Source organism: Gymnodraco acuticeps, unplaced genomic scaffold, assembly GCF_902827175.1.
Source record: "Gymnodraco acuticeps unplaced genomic scaffold, fGymAcu1.1, whole genome shotgun sequence".
Lineage (NCBI taxonomy): Eukaryota > Metazoa > Chordata > Actinopteri > Perciformes > Bathydraconidae > Gymnodraco > Gymnodraco acuticeps.
In genome coordinates, this window is record NW_022990491.1 from 9,641 (window position 1) to 35,416 (window position 25,776).

Consider the following 25,776-nt stretch of genomic DNA (forward strand, 5'->3'; position numbering starts at 1 on the left):
TCAGATTGGGGAGGGGACCAGAGAAGATTACGGTGTCCGACATTGTTTTAGCATAACTACACACCGACTCCACATTAAGTTTGGTGCATTCTGATCGGCGTATACGAACATCATTACCACCGACGTGAATAACAATCCTACTGTATTTACGTTTATTTTTAGCCAGCAGTTTAAGATGCGCCTCAACGTCGCCCGCTCTGGCCCCCGGAATGCATGTGACTGTGGAGGCTTCGGTCTCTAATTTCACGTGTCTCATAATAGAGCTACCAATAACCAGAGTTGGCTTCTCAGCGGGTGTCTCGCTGAGTGGGGAATATCTGTTAGATACGTGAACGGGTTGGTGGGGACCTGCGGGTTTCGCGTTATGCCCCTTCTGAACAGTCACCCAGTCTCCCTGCTGCTCGGGAGTTGCCGGGGGACGGCTAAGAGGAGCTACCTTTTGCCGGTCCGCACCGGCTAACATGGGCTTTACTGTAGCTGAGTTTCTTTCTAAGATGCGGAGCCGGGCTTCTATGGCTATGATTCCCGCCTCCAACCTAACAACTATACTACATTTAACACATGTATCGGTACCAGTAAAGGAGGTAGGGAAGTAACCAAACATGAGACAGGAAGAGCAGGAAATAGCACCCGAGGGTGGGGAAAGAGCCATGGCTAGCTATCAAGCTAAAGTAGCTACCGTTAGCAAACCCGAAAAGAGTGTAGGCAACTGTGGAGTTACAGTCGCTAAGAGAAGGAGAGTTGTGAGAGCTTAAGTTATAGTAACGTGTGATTACAACGTCAGGCAGTTGCCGTGATCAAGAGTTTTAAAACGATCGATTAAGTTAAGATAATAAGCTATCAGCAACAGAACAGGCACACGGGATACCCGGAGATGACAACAACCGGAAGTTACAACATGCTTACCGCAATAGTGGTCCGTGTAGCATGTAAACAGGTCTCAATCATACATTAAGTATAATACAGGTCTCAATCATACTTTAAGTATAATACAGGTCTCAATCATACTTTAAGTATAATACAGGTCTCAATCATACTTTAAGTATAATACAGGTCTCAATCATACTTTAAGTATAATACAGGTCTCAATCATACTTTAAGTATAATACAGGTCTCAATCATACTTTAAGTATAATACAGGTCTCAGTCATACTTTAAGTATAATAGGAAAGCATCCAACCGGAAAGTGTACACACTGCAGCCAGCCAGAAACTGTTGAGCATGTTTTACTGCTTTGCAGGAAATATAGTACTCAGAGAAATGTGCTTTTCCAGACACTGAAGAAAGCAAAATTCCATGACTTGTCGCTATCAGGGCTGTTAGGGAAAACATCAGGCAATATATATTGTGAGATTATTAAATTTCTAAGAGAAATTGATACATTTAAAATAATCTAGAGTTTTGGTTCTTTGTTTTGTTTCTTTTGTTTCTTGTTTTCTGCATAGTCTCTTGTCCACACTCCAGTCCAGTTGGTGGCGGTAATGCGCCTACAAGTTGGTTTGCCAACCGCCAATAACCATGGAAGAAGAAGAAGAAGAAGAAGAAGAAGAAGAAGAAGAAGAAGAAGAAGAAGAAGAAGAAGAAGAAGAAGAAGAAGGACAAGAAGGACAAGAAGGACAAAAGAAGAGGTGAGTGGATTAAACCTCTTAGTTTACAGTTAATCACGAATCAGAAGTTATCTTATTTAACACAACAGCTGTAATCTTCAGTCTAACAGCTACAGTCTGAAAGCTAACGGCTAACGGCTAACAGCTACAGTTATTATTCCAGTTCGGCTCTGGGGGAGTAACAGTTGATTTGTAATGCTCAGCTGACTTTATGTTAGTTATTTATTACACCAGTTGTCTTTAAGACGGTTTGAGTTGTTGTGTTGGTGCTCTTTACCATATATATGGTTTTAAATGTATGCTAACTAGCTTATTAGCATCGCCATTCACGTGACGTAGCATTTTTCCCATTGAAATGAATGGGGTTCTTCAGTTAGCAGCTAACGCTAAGCTAAGCGACGGTTTAGCTCATTAGATAAATAGATATACTTTATTTAAATAATGATTTATCTTAAAGTGGGAAATGAATGTGTCACAGCAGAAGTGTTTTCAGGCATTACACGAGTTAAACATATTTAAAAGATGCAATAAGATATAATACAAATGAAGCATTAGCAGCAAGTATACACACAGGACACATATCACTAGAGTATCTAAAGAATACACAATATACAGAAAATACTGTATACATGGAGTACATTAAACAGTCTCACTAGCTAATGTTTGCTTTCTGTGTTAACTTAGTGATAGTTACACACGGATAGCGCTATAACAGTGGTTCAAACATCCATTAATGTCACTTTCTATGTGAATAAAGTCATTTTAATGAAATAAAAGTGAACAAACTGTGAGCTGTAAGTTAGAATGTAAGTTGCTACACAGATTATGATGAATTATATCTAAATATTTGTATTATATTAATAATAATTTACACAGAAAACCAACTTGTTATCGTAATGGTTAAAGTAATGTGCATGTAACGTTAATAACTATCTGACCTTTCTATCATGTTCTCCTCTGCTTAGCATCACATTGACTAAATGGATCAATTTGGACCATGTTTACGTCACAGCAGCATAGATAAGACAAGGCACTGCACATGGTGTGATAAAACACTACATATAAGCATCTAGAAATAGAACATATCATTGAATAAACTCTTTGAATTCCTCCTCTTCACTGCTGACAGTTTATGATGAATTATATCTAAATATTTGTATTATATTAATAATGAAGCAGCTCTGTGGTCTTCATCAGGACAGCTGATGAGCAGCATGGAGGAGAAGAAAGAGACCCCTGGAGCTCAGGTCAGTGTGCACTTCATCACAATATATTCCTAATTCCAGCCTTTCCGCCAGGCGGGCGTCTTGCCTTCATGTGACGCCCTTATTCAGCTCGGAACGCCCTATACAGACATAAATAAAGCAGTGACTGTATTCGCCATGACACGGACAGTCTGTGGTTTGTACTTGTTTAACTTCTGTCTAGTTTCTGAACAGATATGAGAAGCTGTGAGCTCTGAGGGCTTACAGCTAACGGCTGATGTTGGTTTTGTGGTTCACATTGTCACTACCCGATCTGCAGCCCTGCCCTATCTGCAGTGCGCATGTGCGAGAAGTTCCGCCATATTTGACAACTCCATACGGCAACTCTAATAGGACATTTGACGTCTAGACGGCTGCCCGATTTGCATCGTGCATGCGCGAGTCATAAACGTCTCAAATATCTTTATTAAAATATTTTGTTATTTGAAATAAAATGAAGGACATTCACAGTTAATGTAATTAGATATCAATTATGAATGCCATACATATTGCATACATTCAGTCAATATTTCTTCAGTATGTATGATAGCTGTCTAACAGAAGTTACATCCATTTCTCACTTATTCTGACAATGTACTTAACCCAATAAAATGACCCAATAAAAGGAGTTGTTCAATAATAGCGAAGTCACGTTGTAATAACAATAACTCATCTCTCTTGTTCAGATTAATTTTGTCGGGTTTTTTGAGTGTTCTTTTTCTGCTTTGCCAAACGCCACTGTGTCAAATGTCCTATTAGAGTTGCCGTATGGAGTTGTCAAATATGGCGGACCATCTCGCACATGCGCACTGCAGATGGGGCAGGGCTTTAGATCGGGTAGTGACACACATTGAAGATGACGTCGCGGCTCCGCCTACACTGCGTTACTATAGTTACTGCTAGTGTGGTAAGTTTCCGGAAAGTTTCCTCTGGCCGGACATTTTTTTGTGCTTGAAACGAACCGGATTCCGGAGCTAAGAGGCTGCTCCGCTTCAGTTGCCCCTTTCACACCAGCGCTTTTTCAGCTCCGGCTCGGAGCTGGAGCCTGAAATGCGCCAGTTTTTCCTGTTCACACCGCAGCGGCGCCGGCTCTTAGCTCCGGAATCCGGTTCACTTACAGCTCCAAAAAATTGTCGGTCTAGAGGCAAGAGCTTCAGAGCTCAGAGGTGGCGTCACTTACGTCTCTCTTACGTTGAGGCGTGCAGCAAACTAAACCCACCTCCCCTGAACATGGGTCGACTGCCTACAAGCAGTAGTGCTTATAAACAGGGCTGCACATAACTGGTGCGCATGCGGCATCAGGGCCGGCATGTAGCACTGGCGTAATAGATATGTAATGGAGGCGCTGCGCTGGCAGCTCTGGGAGGCCTTGATGTAACAATATTCATAATTAAGTAAATGTAACACCCTTTTCACCCCGGTTACACGTTTCATTTGCCCTGTACGATGGCCGTTGTAAGTGATGAAAATGGGGGATGTTGGTTTATCTGGCGCCCGCAGCTCACAGCCAAAATGCGAGTGAGCGTGGGAGAGAGAAGGGCGCACCGCCCGGTACCGGCGCTGTTGTTATTAGAATCTGGTGCTAGCTGCTTTAACGGATATAAGAAGAAGATGTTTCTACAATAATGTGGAGGGAGAGTCCTCTCCAGTCAGACTGAGAGGCTGATACTACAGCTCAGTGAGGTAAGGACTCTGAGTGTTTAGATAGTTCACTTTAGTCTAAGTTCAAACGGTTTGGTCACAATTTATGTAAACACATATTTCCAAGGCACTCCTTTATAATTATTGGGATAAACAGGTTTTTAAGAAGAAGCTAAGAGCACAGCTGAACTCCCGCAGCCCTGGGGGGCCTCTACATTGGTTGTGATTGCAGATGACAGGGTTTGGTCAAGTTGCTCTCTACTGGTGAGGAAAGCGGCATACCAGTAAATCAGGTATGGATTTACTTCCATTTTTGACACCAAGATGTCTGCTTGTATTGTGTTGCTGCTGAGAAGTCTAGGAAGAGGGCTCTTGCATAGGTGTGATGTTTATCTAAATGTTTAGTGATGATGTGAACCAGAGCAGCAGCAGTACCACCCCCTTGCTTATAGGCAAATTGGTGTGGATCAAGTATGTCTTGTCCGTCACAATAGGTTTAGCTGAAGAGGTCATTCCTGTCACGGTTCTCATGGTGTCCCACACTTTTTTGGGGTCTTTGGCTTTAAAAGCATTTCCCAAAAGCTCTCTGTGTGTTTTGATTCCCTCAATTTGACTTTCAGTTCTTTCTCTGTCTGTTCAAGTGCTCCATAGTCTTTGTTTTATGTCCTTAGTCACATATGATTTCTTACTTTCTTTTCTGGTTCCCTTGAGTTTGGTCTTATACACTGGTATCATATTCACAGCACTATGATCAGAGTTCAGTATTGGTGGTCTGTATTTAGACACATCGGCTCCTTTATCATTAACAAAGCATTTGTCCAGGATATTGTCTTTCCTGCTGTGATCCCTAACATACTGCTGGAACCCAGGTAACACAGTCTCCAGGCGACATTGCTTCATGTCCCCGAGCACTATTGCCGGTGCATCGGGGTGGCTGAGTTGCAGCTCGTGAACACAGTGTCCTCTGCCGCTGGGAGGCATGTAAACAACAAACAGTCAAATACACCCGGATTCTCTAGGCAGATAAAAGGGTCTTAACGTCATGCCGAGAATTTCTACGTTGGGATTGCAGGTTTTACATTCTACTGAGTATGATCGGCACCACAGATCATTAATATACACACAAATACCGCCTCCTCTGGTTTTCCCCGAGTTCGCATCCCTGTCTGCTCGAACAAGGGTGAGTCCGGGTACTTCAAAGAGAGATTCAGGCATCGTAGATTGGAGCCAACTTTCCGTGAAACACAATAAAGAGGCCTCGAGAAATTCATGACAGTACCTTGTGTATGTCCTTAGTGTGTCCACGTTGTTGCTCAATGAGCGCAGGTTTGTGAGAATGATGGATGGAAGTGGTGGCCGGCTGAATCTCCGCCGTATTCTGAACGCCTCCCCTCCTTCCTCGTCTCTTTTTCCTGGTGTTTCTAAGCGGCTCCCGAGGGATTTCATCCAATAACGAGGAGCACAGATGGCTTTGGTATTCGTAGGAGGCCGATAGCATTGTAGCTCTAGCATTGCCTCGCGTCTGTAGCAGCGTAGAGGCCGGGGCTCCTCGCCATACCTGTTCGTGCTGTCACTCAGGTGGGTCTTGGAAAGTTGAATGGTCAGACATGGTCTGCAGAAGGCAAACGTAATCCACAGGATCAAAAGCATGGTCTCTCATTACATTACATTACATTGCATTTAGCTGACGCTTTTATCCAAAGCGACTTACAATAAGTACATTCGACCAGGAAGACACAACCTTGAAGAAAACAGAATCATATAAGTACATCAGGTTTCATAGAGCCAAACATTTCAAGTGCTACTCAACTGGCTTTAGATAAGCCAGTCCTTTATTAGTATATAAGTGCTTTGTTAATAGTTCTATCGCTCGAAGTGGAGTCGAAAGAGATGAGTTTTCAGTTTGCGCCGGAAGATGTGCAAGCTATCTGCCGTCCTGATGTCAATGGGGAGCTCATTCCACCATCCTGGAGCCAGGACAGCAAACCCACGTGTTTTCGCCGATGGGAACTTGGGTCCCCCTCGCAGCGAGGGCACAACGAGTCGTTTGGCTGATGCAGAGCGTAGTGCACGTGCTGGGGTGTACGGTTTAACCATGTCCTGGATGTAGGAAGGGCCAGATCCATTCGCAGCATGGTAAGCAAGTACCAGTGTCTTGAAGTGGATTCTAGCAGTTACCGGAAGCCAGTGGAGGGAGCGGAGGAGCGGAGTGGTGTGGGAACATTTAGGAAGGTTGAAGACCAGACGAGCCGCTGCATTCTGGATGAGCTGCAGAGGTCGGATGGCACATGCAGGTAGACCAGCCAGGAGGGAGTTGCAGTAGTCTAGGCGTGAGATGACGAGAGCCTGGACCAGAACCTGCGTGGCTTTCTGTGTCAGCTGGGGACGCATCCTCCTGATGTTGTAAAGCGTGTATCTGCAGCAACGGGTTGTAGCAGTGATGTTTGCAGTGAAGGACAGGTTGTTATCTAGGGTCACACCCAGATTCCTTGCAGTCTGAGTCGGATAAACAACTGAGGTGCCGATGTTGATTGTTAGGTCAAGAGTAGGACAATCTTTTTCCGGAAGGAAGAGCAGCTCAGTCTTGTCAAGGTTGAGCTTGAGGTGATGAGCAGACATCCACTGAGAGATGTCAGCTAGACAAGCAGAGATGCGTGCGACGGCCTGGGTCTCTGAGCGGGGAAAGGACAGAATTAATTGGGTGTCATCAGCGTAGCAGTGGTAAGAAAAACCATGCGGGCTAATGACTGATCCGAGCGAGTTTGTGTACAGGGAGAAGAGGAGGGGACCAAGAACAGAGCCCTGAGGGACCCCTGTAGTTAATTGACAAGGGTCGGACTCAGACCCTCTCCATGTCACCCTGTAGGTACGGTCTTTCAGGTATGAGGTGAGGAGGGAAAGTGCAGAGCCTGAAACTCCAAGTTTTTGGAGAGTGCGAAGGAGGATCTGATGATTCACCGTGTCGAATGCAGCAGACAGGTCCAACAGGATGATGACAGAGGAGAGGGATGCAGTTTTGGCAGTGTGCAGTTCCTCCGTGACCGCAATGAGAGCAGTTTCTGTGGAGTGACCTGCCTTGAAACCAGACTGGTGCGGATCCAGAAGGTTGTTCTGATTGAGATAACAGGAGAGTTGTTTAAAGACAGCGCGTTTAAGTGATTTAGACAGGAACGGGAGGAGAGAGACAGGCCTGTAGTTTATAACATCAGACGGGTTGAGAGTGGGTTTCTTTAGGAGAGGTTTTACTCTTGCCTCCTTGAGACTGTTTGGAAAGTGACAAGAAGTTAGAGAAGTGTTGATGAAATGGGTGAGAAACGGTAGAATATCAGGAGCGATAGTCTGAAGGAGGTTTGAAGGGATAGGGTCCAGAGGACAGGTGGTAGGGCGGGCAGAGGTAATGAGGGTAAGAACCTCACTTGGAGAGAGAGGGGAAAAGGATGTCAGTGTGTTGGTGTAAGGAGGGGCTTTTGGAGGGTCCAAGAGGGTGGAGAAGATGGAAAATAGTTTTTTGGGATTGGAATAGGAAGATTGGATCTTATCTTGAAAGAAAGTGCTTTTTGCCTGAGAGATCGAAGCAGAGAAAGAGGAGAGGAGAGCTTGATAGGTTAGGAGGTCGTCACGGTGTTTGGATTTCCACCGTTTCCGCTCTGCTGCCCTAAGGACGGTTCTATTAGCACGCAGTGCATCATTTAGCCAGGGAGCAGGAGGGGACTGACGAGCCTGCCGAGATGTGAGAGGACAGAGCGAGTCCAGAGAGGATGAGAGAGTAGAGAGGAGAGTTTCTGCAGCAGAGTTTGGAGGCAGGAGTTGGAACGAGTCAGAGGAAGGGAGGGCTGAGAGCACCGATGAGGCAAAGGTAGAGGGGGAGAGGGAGCGAAAGTTACGGCGGACAAGTGCAGGATGAGAAGAGATTAGTTTGTTATGTTTGGAAAGGGATAGAGAGAATGAAATGAAGAAGTGATCGGATGTGTGGAGCGGGTTTACAGAGAGGTTAGAAGTAGCGCAGTTCCTTGAGAATATGAGATCAAGGACATTGCCAGCTTTATGAGTCGGTGGGGACGGAGAGAGTGAGAAAGCAAAGGCGGTTAACAGAGATGTTAGTTCGTCTATCTTCCCTGTCTGGAGGTTGAAGTCTCCGAGAAGTACAGCGGGAGGACCAGTTTCAGGGATGTGTGAAAGGAGATGATCTAATTCCTCCAAGAAGTCCCCCAAGGCTCCTGGTGGACGGTAGAGAACAACAATGGTTAACTGTATAGGATGGGTTACTGTGACGGCATGGAATTCAAAGGTGGAAGGAGTGAAGTTAGGTAGCTTGAAGAGGGAAAAACTCCATTTGGGAGAGAGCAGGAGACCAGTGCCACCTCCTCTGCCAGTTGGTCTGGGTGTATGGGAGAAGGAATATGCAGTGGAGAGAGCTGCTGGGGTGGATGTGTTGGATGGAGTAATCCAGGTCTCAGTGAGAGCAAGGAAATCCAGAGACTGCAGGAAGGTGTAGCCAGAGATGAAGTCAGCCTTAGGAACAGCTGACTGGCAATTCCACAGGCCACCTGAAACTAGATGCTGGATCTCAGTGGAGCACGTGGGATAGACGAGAGCAGGCCGGTTATATCGATTACGAGATACACAGGGCCAGTGATAATTGCGAGAAGACACATGAACAGGAATGGAGAAAATACACATGATTATAGCATGAGGGGCTAAACAACCAAATAAAATAAAACACCAGCGATACTTAGCTCAATCAAAGTAGGATTTGCCTCCTCTTTGCCTCCCTCGTGACTCCTGTAGGACTCTAATGTCTTTGTCAGTCTTACTCCCGCAGGACTCTAATGTCTTTGCCAGTCTTAGCCTGTCTGACGCTCCAGGAAAGTGCTACCTAAAATGGACACCTGATTGCTGAGTTCTCACAGCTGTGGGGCAATGTCCCTTTAATTAGTTAACTCTGCAGCTGGTGGCCCTCAAAAGGAAATCGAGACTGGCTTCCTCCTTATTTGTTATTGTCTTTTAAGTCAATTACATTAAACCCTAAGTTATAAAGTTCTGAGTTTAACCCTTAATACAGTTACACCTACTCAATAAAGCTCTTAGTATTCTACAAATGTTTAAATCAAAGTTAACCCTAGCAGTCAGTAAGTTCACTTTTAAGGTTTCAGTCAAATGACTTGTCCCAAGTTTCTGCCTGACAGATACTGTAGCGGTTTTGAGATTTAAAATCACAATTCCAGTCAGATCACCTACAGAGCATTGATACAGAGTACACACACTGAAACAGATAAGTCTAAAAACACAATGTTACTCACACAATTCTAGAAGTCTCCAGTAGCTTTCCTGTCAAAATCGAGTTGCACACTGGCAGGTCAGTGCTTAGGATGCCGGGGCTCCTCGCCATACCTGTTCGTGCTGTCACTCAGGTGGGTCTTGGAAAGTTGAATGGTCAGACATGGTCTGCAGAAGGCAAATGTAATCCACAGGATCAAAAGCATGGTCTCTCAAAATGACGTTTCATACAGACACGACAAAGTTTAGACAAAAAAACAAAACGCAAGAGGAACGGAGCATACTGAGACTCGCAGTGACAGGATGCCGTCTCCCTCAGTCTCCTGTATACCAGAGGTGGGAGTAAGTCATACATGTGCAAGTCTCAAGTTACTGGGGTGAGAGTCAAGCAAGTCAAGTCCTACGAAATCCTGAATAACCCCAGTTTAAATCAGTTAAAAGACAGTGGTTATGAAACTAGAGTTTTATTTTCAACATTAACAACAATGGAGAGTGGGGCTCTGAAATCATAAAACAGGTAATAGGGAGGTGTGTGTGTGTGTGTGTGTGTGTGTGTGTGTGTGTGTGTGTGTGTGTGTGTGTGTGTGTGTGTTGAAGAGGACTTTTGGTATGAATACACACCGACATTAGCCAGACATTTTTTATTAACAGGACAGGGTCGGTGTCCTGCTAATAAATAAAAATTCTAAAAGCGTAGAAGTGTTTCTATCGGTGTAGAAAGCTTAAATACCCAAAAAAAAAAAAAAGACCTTTTTATACACAAAACCCAGAAATGGTGTATTTTCTGTGTGTCAGAAGAGCGCTCATACAGCTGGTTTTTGGTATTGCACCCGCTCATGAATATTCACACAGAAGGAGCTCTGATTGGCTGACTGCCGGATGGTCCTGACAATTCATGTTTCTGTGAAAAATGTTGTGTGTGTAATAAGAATAAGAATAACATAGTAATAATAATTAATATTATTATTATGTTATTAATATTATTATTATTATTATTATGTCTAATACTACCTACATTTCATTGCAGTTTAGAGATGTAATTATCAGGCTTTTGTTTAATACTATATTATATCATTATGTCTATTATTTCTATAATTTCATAGCACCTTTACTATAGCTTTTATCTGATAATATACTTTAAGGTACTCAATGTTTTAGGAGTCCATATCGGTCTTTGTCTCAAGACCACTTTTTTGAGGTCTTGTCTTTGAATTGACTGCATTTTACCATTGTATTGTTTCGTTCTTAGACAAGGCTGAATTTATTCCAAGACTGCTCAAGATCTTAACTGCGGGGATATTACATAACTTCCATTGTCAAATGTAATTGTTTATTTGTTATTTATTGTTATTGGATATAAAAATGCATGCCCAACATACAGTACTCTACCTTGTGCCCTTAGTAAAAATGTTGATTTTGTTTAGTCAAATTAGTCCTTCAATATGAATAAATGCTCACAAAATGGTTCAGAAATGTAAAATCAGGATATACATATCTCTCTCCGCACACATATCTATCATTGCACACATAAATGTGTATTGTTTTATATAAATCTGAAAAATTCCACATTATCCAAATTTTTTATCAACACATGAATATTTATTGCTTTTCATGTATAAAGTGCTCTGCATTTCATACAAAAAAAAGGTGAGTTTGTGAATGCAGGTTGAATAGTTGATGTATAAATGTAACAACACAAAATATATCTTTAATAAAAATTGCTAACACTTTAATTAAAATACTTGTGGATATCTATTACAAACATTCTTGTGTGGATCAAAAACATTTTTAGAAATAAACCACATTTGTGCAGATAGAGACATTTATATATAAATCCTAATTCAAAGCATGATTGAACAACTTGTGCACCTTTGTACATACAGTTTATGCTTTAATACTGTTATCCAGAGTGACGTGGTACATTGTTTACCACTATTTAAGTAGCATTTGCCGACGGCCGTGCTCCACCGGCGTTTCAGCTACCGTTTGCTAACTGGAGAGGAATAATTCGCTGTCTGACTGTCACACAAGCAACGTCCCCTGATACATATTCCCCAATACATTCACATGTTTGTTAGCTTTAAATGTACACTGTTTGGTAATATAGCACTGAAAAGAGTTTCTGGACAGTGATAGCTTAGCCACCGCAGACGAATAACAAGCTGCTTTTGCTGTACCGGCGTATTTTCAATATAATCTAACTTGTGCTGTTCTGATATAACAACATGTTTAGCCTAAGTATTAATAACAGCTGATAATCAGACAAGCCTGTATAAAACAACAACAGAAGAACGGCTTGTACCGCTGTTATGACGGTCAATGATAGTAACGGATAGTCAGCTAAAATGTGGTGGAAAATGTATGGGTACTGGTTAATGTTACGTAACATTACTACATATGTACATTAATATGTGGGGTTGTGTTATAATCACTGCGTTATCGGCTCTACTGCTTATGTAGCAACTGTATTGTTTTCTCCGTACTCGCTATATAACTATATACATTACATTACATTTAGCTGATGCTTTTATCCGAAGCGACTTACTTACAAACTTGAAAAAAACAGAATCATATAAGTACATCAGGTTTCATAGAGCCAAATCATTTCAAGTGCAATCTTCATCCACAAGATTTCCACTGAGGCAGAGACTCTGCATGAAAATGCTGCCATGACATCTGAGTCCCACTATGATGACATTACACAGGTGAGTTAACCACAACTCAATGTTCGTAATAGTTACATGTTTATTTCAAGTTATAAACCATGAAGACTACTATAATCAGTGTCTTTCTACCTGATTGTGTTGTTAACTCACAACAAGAGCTTAGTGCCCTGGGGTACTAAGTCCCGGAGCACTAAGTGCCGGCACTAAGTACGGCAAAGTACTTGGTGCCGGCACTAAGTATGGCAAAGTACTTGGTGTGAATGCGGCTAATGTTGGTATTAGTTACATGTTTATTTCAAGTTAAAAACCATGAAGACTGGATTTGAATGCTGAGGTTCGATACACGGGTCCTGTTTATCACTCTACTGGACCGCTTTAGACACTAAGAGGACTGTGTGTCAATGCTGTTTTTCTTCTTAATGTTAAACTGAATGATCATACTCTTTAGATATTAAATACTATAATCAGTGTCTTTCTACCTGATTGTGTTGTTAACTCACAACAAGAGCCAGTAAAGTATTTTCTAGAGCCGCCATTTTATTATCCTCGCATTAGCATTATTAGGATTAGCATTAGCCCAGCGCATAAATGCAGAGAGACTAATTTATGGCAACACAAAATAAAACATGGGAGCGGTGGAGATGAGGAGGTGTCAGCGTTCTGGCGATTTACTCGGAAGGCTTCAGTAGAAGCTGCTGGGAGTCCCAGCAGCTTCTACTGAAGCCTTCCCCAACTCCGGGGACTTCTGGCCGGGGACTTCGGGTGGCAGTATACGCCGTGAAGCTGTTTGCGGCCTGCCAGTAAACCCAAAGCAGAAGAAGACGAAGTTACGTCAGCGGCTCATTTGCGTAATCTTCCCTCAGGGAACTTATTCCGGTGTGAACGCGATCTGTACTAAGTGCCGGGGCACTAAGTGCCGACACTAAGTACGGCAAAGTACTTGGTGTGAACACGGCTAATGTTGGTATTAGTTACATATTTATTTCCAGTTATAAACCATGAAGACTAGATTTGAATTGCGACGTTCGATACACGGGTCCTGTGTATCACTCTCCTGGACCGCTTTAGACACTAAGAGGACTGTGTGTCAATGCTGTTTTTCTTCTTAACGTTAAACTGAATGATCATACTCTTTAGATATGAAATACTATAATCAGTGTCTTTCTACCTGATTGTGTTGTTAACTCAGAACAAGAGCTTAGTGCCCTGGGGTACTAAGTGCCGGAGCACTAAGTGCCGGCACTAAGTACGGCAAAGTACTTGGTGCCGGCACTAAGTACGGCAAAGTACTTGGTGCCGGCACTAAGTACGGCAAAGTACTTGGTGTGAACGCGGCTAATGTTGGTATTAGTTACATGTTTATTTCAAGTTATAAACCATGAAGACTGGATTTGAATGCTGAGGTTCGATACACAGGTCCTGTGTATCACTCTACTGGACCGCTTTAGACACTAAGAGGACTGTGTGTCAATGCTGTTTTTCTTCTTAATGTTAAACTGAATGATCATACTCTTTAGATATTAAACACTATAATCAGTGTCTTTCTACCTGATTGTGTTGTTAACTCAGAACAAGAGCCAGTAAAGCATTTGTATACTACTCTGGATGTCTAGTGATTAAACTTGGTCCTTCTTCATCCACAAGATTTCTACTGAGGCAGAGACTCTGCATGAAGATGCTGCCATGACATCTGAGTCCCACTATGATGACATTACACAGGTGAGTTAACCACAACTCAATAGCCGCGTTCACACCGGAGTACTTTTCCCCGTACTTTTCACGTTTAGTTCCGTTACTACCGCTTATGTGGCGTTCACACCAAAAAGAGTACTTCAAGCCGGGAACTTTTACCCCCATTTTTAGTGCCTGCTGAGAGATGGTACTTTCCTGGGGGAAAAAAGTGCCCCAGTTCTGATTGGCTGGTCGAATTGCAAACCCCGCCCCGTAAAACTCTGAAATGTTTTGTAGAGCCGCCATTTTATTATCCTCGCGTTAGCATTATTAGCATTAGCATTCGCCCAGCGCACAAATGCAGAGAGATTAACTTATGGAAACACAAAATAAAACATGGGAGCGGTGGAGATGAGGAGGTGTCGGTGTTCTGGCGATTTACTCGGAACGCTTCAGTAGAAGCTGCTGGGACTCCCAGCAGCTTCTACTGAAGCGTTCCCCAACTCCGGGGACTTCCGGCCGGGGACTTCGGGTGTCAGTATACGCCGTGAAGCTGTTTGCGGCCTGCCAGTAAACCCAAAGCAGAAGAAGACGAAGTGACGTCAGCGGCTCATTTGCGTAATCTTCCCTCAGGGAACTTATTCCGGTGTGAACGCGATCTGTACTAAGTGCCGGGGCACTAAGTGCCGGCACTAAGTGCCGGCACTAAGTGCCGGCACTAAGTACGGCAAAGTACTTGGTGTGAACGTGGCTAATGTTGGTATTAGTTACATATTTATTTCAAGTTATAAACCATGAAGACTGGATTTGAATGCTGAGGTTCGATACACAGGTCCTGTGTATCACTCTACTGGACCGCTTTAGACACTAAGAGGACTGTGTGTCAATGCTGTTTTTATTCTTAATGTTAAACTGAATGATCATACTCTTTAGATATTAAATACTATAATCAGTGTCTTTCTACCTGATTGTGTTGTTAACTCACAACAAGAGCCAGTAAAGCATTTGTATACTACTCTGGATGTCTAGTGATTAAACTTGGTCCTTCTTCATCCACAAGATTTCCTCTTTTTCTGTTTGTAGAGTCTCTTGAAAATGCTGTGGAGAGGAATCCCAGGAGGATGCAAAAACAGAAGTGGTCTCCAAAAAAGGTGGCAGCAGTTTTGAGACACTTTAATGCACACCAAGGGGAAAGTGGCCACAATGATAGACTGCAGACAGTGCAAAGCTGCAGAGCATCCTATTCTGGCTGGTCGCTCTTTGCAAAATATTAGAGACTTCGTCAGGAGCCAAGGCACGACTCAGAAGAAAAAAGCACTGCTACACAAATGATGATGAAATGTAATCGAACATGCAATGAGGACAGTTCACAGTTCAACTTTTCATTATTATGTTACATGTAGGAGCAATGTTTTATTATAAGGATAATTACGAGATTAAAGCTGTTATGTTAGGAGAATAAAGATGAAATCATTCCGGGGGCTGAGGGGTCGTTGCAGCAGATAGTTATATTGAAGGATTGGAACTTCACGGATCAAACACTCATAAACAAAACGTTGCTAAAACAGAAACTAACTACCGTTCACACCGCCGCCCTCTGAGCTGGACACATCACACAGGTGTCCTCTGTCTGCAGCTGGAGGAGAGAGGAGGGGTCAGGGGCCGTCTACGAAGTGCAACACTGAATAAAGATATACTCAATAACTCCTCTGTTATAAAGCTATAAAACATCACATTTTAAATCACACAATAATATACTGTTGCTTAAACTACACATGCAACTTTGCGAAAATAGGTGGTTTTAGTAGTTTATTTGCAGTATTTTTTTCAGTGTTGCACTTTGTAGACGGTCCCTGACCCCTCCTCTCTCCTTCGGCTGCAGACAGACACCTGTGTGATGTGTCCAGCTCAGAGGGCGGCGGGTGTGAGGTTGTTTTGATTAAATTGGATTGTGGATAGTTGTTTACCTTATTACGGTAGTTAGTTTGTGTTTTAGCAACGTTTTGTTTATGAGTTATTGATCCGTTCCAGTTCCAATCTGTCAATATAACTTTCTTGAAGATCTGCTGCAACGACCCCTCAGCCCCCGGGATAATTTCATCTTTATTCTCCGAACATAGCGACTTTAATCTCGTAATTATGACTTTATTCTTCTATCTTTTCTTTTGTGTGGCCCTAATCCTCTGTCGTACCAAGGTAATGCTGGAAGGAGAGTTATATGTTTCAAATAATAAAGATTTAGTCTTAGCTCAATTTTCATGTGAGAAAATGTTATGTGAAAATAACCATTAAACTTGGCTCATTGTTCACTGTGCAAGGTGCCATGTGTCCTTTTGTATCAGCTTTTGAAAGGTAATGCTCCAGTAGATGAGCAGTCTTGTAGGGCAAATAGCATTTTGTATTAGTGATAAACCAGTTCAGTCACTTTGCTATAAAATGGTTATCGGTTATTTTCATATCGATGATGTAATTGCAATTAGCAGTGCTGCAAATATAAGCATTTACTTGCAAATGGATTGAATTCGTCTCGGGAGACCTGCTTGTAGTATACCACTGGAGAGTATTAGAATGTGGTTCTACATTTGCATGAAAACAACAGATTGCGGAGGCAAGCAATAACCAAACACATTAACATACTTTTAAGCTATATATCTATGGTGCACTATATTGTCTATTAAAATATTACATCACAAATCAGGTATTCCTATGCTGTATACATTTTGTCCGTTTATAAAAGGTTTGTTCTTGTAATGCACAATCCAACACTTGTCTGTGTAAAGTTATGTTCCATTTAATCATGTTTGTCCCTTTAATACACTTCAGTGACATGTTTGTGTGTTGTATAGCTACTGTCCTCACAAATAACAATTTTGTCATGGGCGGGGCTTATGCAGCTCATTATCTGCTGTCCTTCATAATTAAGCATGGTGTCAGGTTGTTGTATTTTGAGTTGTGCTGTGTGTATTTGACATTTGAAGTGGGATTTGTGTTGTATGGCTCAAAATAGATTTTTTGATATTCAAAACATCTTTGTAAAGCTAGTGGAAAGGGGTGTCCTTCTAATGAAGGAAAAAACGTGTTTGGGTCAAAGTGTCCTTTTAGTTCACAAAAACCTGTGTGTGTGTGTGTGTGTGTTGTGTGTGTGTGTGTGTGTGTGTGTGTGTGTGTGTGTGTGTGTGTGTGTGTGTGTGTGTGTGTGTGTGTGTGTGTGTTTGTGTGTGTGTGTGTGTGTGTGTGTGTGTGTGTGTGTGTGTGTGTGTGTGTGTGTGTGTGTGTGTGTGTGTGTGTGTGTGTGTGTGTCACAGACATGAATACATAGGTCAAGGCAGACTGGTTCACAGACTCTCCTGTTTTGCCGATCCGGTGCTTGAACAAATAACTCTACACCCCTGGCGCTCCACTTCCTACTTTCTCCTGCCAACGAGAAGAGACTTTCTCTGTGCTTCGTACAATACAAATGCAAATATTCTATTTTAAAAAGTAAAGTCCTTTCGAGTCATCTGTCTCAAGCCTAAGTCTCAAGTCATGAATACCAAGTCAAAGTCAAGTTGAGTCTTTTATCAATGTTAGTCAAGCAAGTCTCAAGTCAAAAAATAGGCAAGTCATGTGACTCGAGTCAAGTCATGTGACTCGAGTCCCCCACCTCTGGTATATACTTTGGTTAGAATATTGCTGTATTACTGTGTCAAATATAATAAAGACAAACAGTTGATAAGTAGTATTTTGTTAACTCAAGGTTTATATTAAGTGAGTTTTTATTGTGTTAACTTGTGTATTTATGCTTTTTAGATTGACTTTCTCTCTTTCTCTGTCCGTCTGTTCTAGAAACCAAAAGGAAGAGAGAGACGTCACAGCTGTCAGCAATGTGACAAATCCTTTACAACATCTGGAACTTTAAAGAGCCACCTGTGTATTCACACAGGACAAAAACCGTACAGCTGTGAAGAGTGTGGGACAACTTTCAATAGATCAGGTCATCTCAAAAGACATCAACGTATTCATACAGGAGAAAAACCTTACAGCTGTGAAGAGTGTGGGACAACTTTCACTCAATCAGGTGATCTCAAAACACATCAACGTATTCATACTGGAGAAAAACCTTACAGCTGTGACGAGTGTGGGACAAGTTTCACTAGATCAGGTCATCTCAAAATACATCAACGTATTCATACTGGAGAAAAACCTTACAGCTGTGAAGAGTGTGGGACAACTTTCAGTACATTAGGTGCTCTCAAAACACATCAACGTATTCATACTGGAGAAAAACCTTACAGCTGTGAAGAGTGTGGGACAAGTTTCACTAGATCAGGTCATCTCAAAATACATCAACGTATTCATACTGGAGAAAAACCTTACAGCTGTGAAGAGTGTGGGACAAGATTCACTACATCAGGTGCTCTCAAAATACATCAACGTATTCATACTGGAGAAAAACCTTACAGCTGTGAAGAGTGTGGGACATCTTTCAGTACATCAAGTGCTCTCAAATCACATCAACTTATTCATACTGGAGAAAAACCTTACAGCTGTGAAGAGTGTGGGACAACTTTCACTCAAGCAGGTGCTCTCAAATCACATCAACGTATTCATACTGGAGAAAAACCGTACAGCTGTGAAGAGTGTGGGACAACTTTCACTAGATCAGGTGCTCTCAAATCACATCAACTTATTCATACTGGAGAAAAACCTTACAGCTGTGAAGAGTGTGGGACAACTTTCACTCAAGCAGGTGCTCTCAAATCACATCAACGTATTCATACTGGAGAAAAACCTTACAGCTGTGAAGAGTGTGGGACAACTTTCACTAGATCAGATGCTCTAGAATCACATCAACGTATTCACACTGGAGAAAAACCTTACAGCTGTGAAGAGTGTGGGAAAACTTTCACTACATCAGGTGCTCTCAAAATACATCAACGTATTCATACTGGAGAAAAACCTTACAGCTGTGAAGAGTGTGGGACAACTTTCAGTACATCAGGTTCTCTCAAATCACATCACCGTATTCACACTGGAGAAAAACCTTATTGGTGTGAAGAGTGTGGGAAAACTTTCACTACATCAGGTACTCTAGAATCACATCACCGTATTCACACTGGAGAAAAACCTTACTGTTGTGAAGAGTGTGGGAAAACGTTCACTACATCAAGTGCTCTCAAAAAACATCTTCGTGTTCACTCAGGAGAAAACCCATAGTGGGTTTAAGAGTGTAGGAGCCGCAATTAAGCATATTTAGTTTTTTTCACAGTTTACAATAAACAATTCCCATCTATTGGCCTTGTGTTGGGTAATCCTTTTTTCCATTACAGATCCCATCCCAACAGCGCCATCTGTTGACGTAACGTCAGAATTGACAGGCATAATGTTCACTGTTCCTTTAAAGTGGACCTATCATGCTATATTTGAATAATATAGTGTAGGACCATACCTATATAAGGCATATTTATACTTTTTATTTTTCAAAATACCAAACATCATGCATTTTAGCCATTCCTCATTTCGCTTAATTTAACACTGTCTTTGCATGGGCTGATTCTGTGAGAACAGCGCCATCTGTTGACGTAACGTCAGAATTGACAGGCATAATGTTCACTGTTCCTTTAAGTTTCGTTTTCTGTCCGTCTGCCTACAGTGCGCTGTTCCATTGATTTACATACCAAGGTTTAAGTACACTGTGTCAATAGTTGTAGTATGAGCATCGTCTGGGCTGGCCGTCTGGTAGAATCGGTATGCTCTTCCTCCTGTGTCCACTTCCTCTCCTGTCACCTATGACCCCTTTTATACACCCCACCACCAAGTGTTCAAAATAACATTCAGGGTGTCCGCGGGGTCTTAAAAAGTATTAAAAGTTGATAAATCAATTTAGCAAAAATAAAAAAAAGTATTAAACGGCATTTTCCAAGGTATTAAGAAGGTCCACAGCAACGACAACAAGAAACACCCTTTAATTTACTGAAACAACATGTCGGGAAACCACAGGGTGAGTCTGTGGAAGCTCAGACACTCTCCCTCACAGCTCCTCAGTACTGACAGCATCTCCACTGACTCCTGGAGCACAGAGTGAGTCTGTGGAAGCTCAAACCAGAGATGGGGACTCGAGTTTGTGACTCGGACTCGAGTCGCACTTAAGTCGCACACACAGAGACTTCAGACTTGACTTGGACTCCTGCTCAAAAGACTTCGGACTCAACTTGGACTCTTGTTTTGGGACTCGTGAACAATCATTGTGTTTTCTATTTTTGGCGTATTAAAGGTGGGGTAGGTACATTTGAGAAACCGGCTCGAGATCGCTAGAATTTGAAAATACACAACCGGAGAAAATCTGCCACTTCCTCACAGAGCCCCTCCTCCAACACACACGAACGCGCACATGACCAATGAGGGCACGAGATAAATGTTTGCCCCGATGGGAGGCTGACAGGCAGGTAGGCCATCCAGTTACTTTAGCCGGGCCGGCTAAAGTAACTGGTCGTGCTTTTTACAGTATTACAGCTTCCACAGATGACTCTTTTTAATGGATCTTTTGTCAAAGCACTCGGTTAGCAAACATGTTTAGCTCAGCATCAGCTATGTAATGTTAACTTAGCTTGCTACTAGCTTTGTAACTGAATATTTGAAAAGATGAGTGAATGTTTGCTTGTCACACTTGTTTGCGTTGAATGACGTTGACATCCAACTCTTGACATGACATAAAAAAGGTCGGTAACGTTAATCATTACGTTCCGCTGCCACCATCTACTGGCTAACGTTAAACGTTGAAAAATACATAGTTACATACATAAATACATCTGTCGGTTTATAGGCAGGTTACAGGTTTATTGTTGACCACGTAACGTTAATGTTACAGGTTTATCAGGTTACCATTACACTGGGTTTGAGTGAGAGGATAGAGGAATATGTTTATTTATAGTAGACTTAAAAGATGTCATTAGAGACCCAGTGTAATTAAACAATACGGTTGCAGAGGTCAAATTTTTACATTTTTGTCCACTGGCCAAATGGCTAGCCTAGTGAATGTTGAAATGTTACCAGCCACTCAATAGATTGCCATTGTTATTTGTGGCTGGTGCGTGCAACATACAGAACCAGCCACTTGCATGATTTACCAGCATCTGGCTGGTAAATGGTGTTAATGGTAGATATCTCTTTTGGAACAGGTCATGTTTTAATATCACCAGTTCAGTATATTTCAGATAATATTGCAGCAATAGTTTTTTAGTTGCAAATGGCACAGAACAAATGTTTACTTTGAAGTACTTTTAACACAGTTTCCCTGCGGGGGATTAATAAAGTATTTGTGATACTGATTTCTGATTCTGAAGTGTTTTGCTTATAAGTTGTTTGCATTTAGCTAAAGTGTGATGTTTTTCCTCACATTGCAATAGCCTGTTTAAAGTGATCATATAACAACTAATCAGTACTGATACTGTATGCTAATAGATATAGGAGTGATAATAATACAGTACATGCTTTGAATGTCTTAAATATAGCTGTGCAGTATTCTTAACAGACTGGATAGCAGCAGACAATAGAAGGCTTATTACAACCAGAAGAGACATGAGACTTTTATTTTTTAGAGACTTGAGACTTGACTTGGACTCGTGACCAAAGACTTGAGACTTGATCAAGTCTCACCCCACAAAGACTTGAGACTTGACTTGGACTCGTGACCAAAGACTTGAGACTTGATCAAGTCTCACCCCACAAAGACTTGAGACTTGACTTGGACTCGTGACCAAAGACTTGAGACTTGATCAAGTCTCACCCCACAAAGACTTGAGACTTGACTTGGACTTGCAAAAAAAGACTTGTGAACATCTCTGCCCTCAAGTACCTCATTCACACCAACGGTGTTTCAGGGCCGGTTCAGATTTGGAGCTTGAAAAGCACCGGGTTTTCCTCTTCACACCGCAGCGGAGCAGCCTCTTAGCTCCGGAATCCGGTTCGTTTCAAGCACCAAAAAATTGTCCGGCCAGAGCAAAAGCACCACATACGTCACGCTTACGTCGAGGCGGGGGCAGAGATAGATCAACTCCTGAACAACAACAAAAAGCCCGTGTTTTATCCAGTTTGTACAACGATGGAGAAACTTAACAACTTTAAGAGTTTCAGTGTTTCTGCCATAGACTGTATATAAAGGTTTCTGCTCATGGTGAAGCAACGTGTCTGCGTGTTAAGGTGGAACCTGAGCATTCACGTTGATCACCTCTCATTATAAATCTATAAAACTATAAATATTAAACTTTACTTCACGTGTTCATTTGAGAACAGCTGTTACATACCTGGGTGAAGGTTACAGTTCATTTAAATGAAAGATACAACGTTACTCCACACTCATGGTTCAGTCCACCTTAAGAAATAAGACCGACCTCGGAAGCAGTTGTGTTTTAAAAAAACCTTTATTGACACGAGTACACTTTTTTATAAGAATATAACTAAACCACAGAAATGACATCCGCGGGGTTTGGCTTTATGAAGCAGGCACGCAAACGGTTACGCCATGACGCAAACGATGAGGCAACACCGCATTACCAGTCGGACTCTGGGCGGTGTGAAAAGAGCCAGAGCTAAACCGAAGAACTGGTTCTGAACCTGAAAAGCTCTAGCACGGAGCTTGAACCGGAGTTGCGTTGGTGTGAATGAGGTAAAGGTTCTTATTTTAAGGCAGGCAAAAACATCGTTTTTCAAGTAGGCCTACTGGTCAATTTTGAGATTTTGTGCTATTTTGATTCCATAACATGTTTTCTTTCAGGCTTTTGGAAGGAACACGTACAAAATACACATTTAAGTGTTTATGTTACTATAGTTTGTCTATTTGCGTCTGTATATTTCTCCTAAATTCACCAAAAGTTAGCATTCTAACGTAACCTAAAGTACCACGACCGCTGTGTGCACCATGTCAACAGAGGTATCGCTGGAAAGCTCCGTCTCTCCTGCACAATCTCATCGGATCCAAATATGGTCATTTCCTTTGTATCAGCAACCAATCGTGAAAGCACAAAGGGGTCTTAAACCAAGAAACGAAATCTCATTGGCTGGTGTCAATTTCTGACAACGTGATTCGTTCAGATGCGTCACGTGGTGTGCTAAAACACTTCCTGGTTAGCTTTCAGCTACAAATTGAAATCTCAAAATGCCAAAAGAACGGCGAAAAAAACGTTCAGAGAAGACGACAACAATTGTCACTTGCAGGAAGCAAGGTTATACAAAAAACAAATGACCCCGAACATGAAATACCTTCACGGAGTGCGTCGATGCGCAAGCTGTCATCCAAAGAACAGGAGGGTTTAGCTAGCGCCTCACTGCAATCTTTAAAGGTCGTTTTCTCAAATTGAGTTTTTTCTCCTACTCTGAGTTCGAAATGTCAACTTCAGTAGCACGTAGATTCACCAAACCTTCAAGTTATATTCCTATCAATATTATGAAGGCTTTTACAGAAGGGTTTGTTCATATATAATTCATAGCCTGAATTATACAACATTGTATACCTAAAAACATGGCGAAAATGGATATTTTAGGGCTGTTGACAGTATTTTCTGATTTATGGAGTGATAAAAAGAGATATCCAATATCCCTTCTGTAAAAGCCTTAGATACTAATATGACTACAAAATTAAACAAGAATTTTGAATCTGGCTATATCCAAAGTTCAGATTTCGATTCCTGAAATGTGTTATATGTGCATATTTAATGAGATAATGGATAATTTGCATGTTTAAACATGCTATTTCAGAAAACTTGTAATACAAAAGACAATTGCCTTATTGTAAGTAATTAACTGGAGAAATTTCTAGCCGATACCTTTAAGTTAATACAATTACCCTATTCACCTGGGGTGTTTCGTTGCCTTGCTCCGCTCGGTGGGGGGGGGGGGTATACCTGATATATATACAGCAGGAGAACACGCCGTCCACCGCGGAGAATAAACAGAAGGGCAACCATGCTCCCGGGTCTTCTTCGCTGCTTTTGGTGTATTTTGTGGCGGCAGCAGCGCCACTTACAGGCCTGGCATATGTACTACAGCGTTTCCAGCATTTCCAGCGGTCTAGTGTGAACGGACGCGTTAATGAATCGAATGCGTGTGAACGGAATACTTTTTTGCGTTTGCGTTTTACTGTATGCGTCCTCGTGGGGCCGGGGTCTAAGCCAAACGATACACATTGTAAAAACCAACCTATAAGATCTACTCAATAAAATGGGGGTAACAATTTGCACACACTTCTTTTGAGTAGATTTTACCCAATGTTTTTGGGTAAAGGTTACCAATATTTAATATATAAGATTTACTTTAAGAAATTAAGTAAAATCTAACTCAATTACTTAAAACGTATTACTTATAAATGAGTAATATTTACTCCTAATCGTAGGCAGCTATTTATTTAATAATTGATCCATATTACACATTAATATTACTTTATTAGTAAGGTTACCAGTAAACAATATATTGCCACAAGATTTTATTGATCATGTTTTTTTAATTGACCAAATGTATAAGTGCAATATGGCCATACATTGAGATTATTTAAACAGTTAAATGCATTTCAATTGTTAACACTGAGCAGAATCTTCAAAATAGTCACAATCACATTGTTTTAACAGTAAAGTGGGAATTGTAAAAATGTTTAACATAATCTTCCAAGTGCAATTTACTCAACTATTAAAACCTTTGAGTGCCAGTAAACAGTCCACTTTTAACAGAACAAGGTTTCTCCACATCCATTACATTCAACATCACATTATTTTGTGTTTGTGTCACTCGGCACTAAAACAAGTCAACATCCACTTGAGAACAAATTGTTTATTTGTGGCTCTGGACCTTTTTGAGCAGCTTGGCTCCATCAAGCTCCAAATACTGTTCTTAGAATACCTCAAATGTGTATTTGAGCTTGTTGGGGTATTCCAGGTTGAGGGTGTAGAGATGAATCCCATCAACAATGCACATGCCTTTGTTTGGTTTCCGCACAAAACTCTGTCTCCCTCTATGACAATGGACACATCTGCTGGTCCCGTCCCTGGCATCATGGATCACAAGCACCTTCATAGTTTGGTCCACGACGTTGTCATGCTCGTCCTCCATGTTGAAAATAAAGAAAGACAAGCATATTCTCTTTAAATTAGGCATATTAACAAGAAGCTATTATACAATATAGGCTTTGTGGTCTAGCATTAAGCCTAATCAATAAAACCAGGGATTGACTTTTTTTAAATGATTTGTAAAAATGTGTGGCAGCGATTAAAAATAAAACAAGATTTCTAACTTATATAAAAAATGTCAGGCCCAGTCAAATTGCCCATCGATCTAATCAATGACATTAAATTAATTGATTGATGATTCTTTCCCATGAACATAACTTTTCAGTGCATGATTTTATTTATCTTATTTCACTTTAACACCAAAAGAAGGTTTTTGTTTTTAGGTAGTTATATATGTTAAGAAGCAAGCACATCAGTACATTATCCCTAAATCATGTTCCTGTGAATGCTAAACCATTTATAAAAACAATAAGATGTTTACAGATTTACAGCAATAACTTGCATATTTATTTGTTAGGTGTAAGAGTGGTTCATCACAGAAATGAAACAATGGTATCAGAGCAACCTCCGAAATAACTCTTGAAGTGATCAGTCTTTAATGACATACCTGGCTGTCTTGAAAAAGGTCTTCTTGGCG

At 41.6% G+C, this 25,776-nt stretch overlaps 1 protein-coding gene across 1 annotated transcript in view; it reads left to right on the forward strand.

Moving 5' to 3' along the window:
- Positions 1 to 1,537: 1,537 nt before the first annotated feature.
- LOC117552829 (zinc finger protein 91-like) overlaps positions 1,538 to 25,776 on the forward strand; it is a 67,485-nt gene continuing 43,246 nt past the window's right edge. Inside the window, 2 exon segments of the mRNA XM_034226485.1 lie at positions 1,538 to 2,854; positions 17,932 to 19,278. Of these exon segments, the coding sequence (XP_034082376.1) occupies positions 2,813 to 2,854; positions 17,932 to 19,278 (1,389 nt within the window). The 5' untranslated portion in view covers positions 1,538 to 2,812.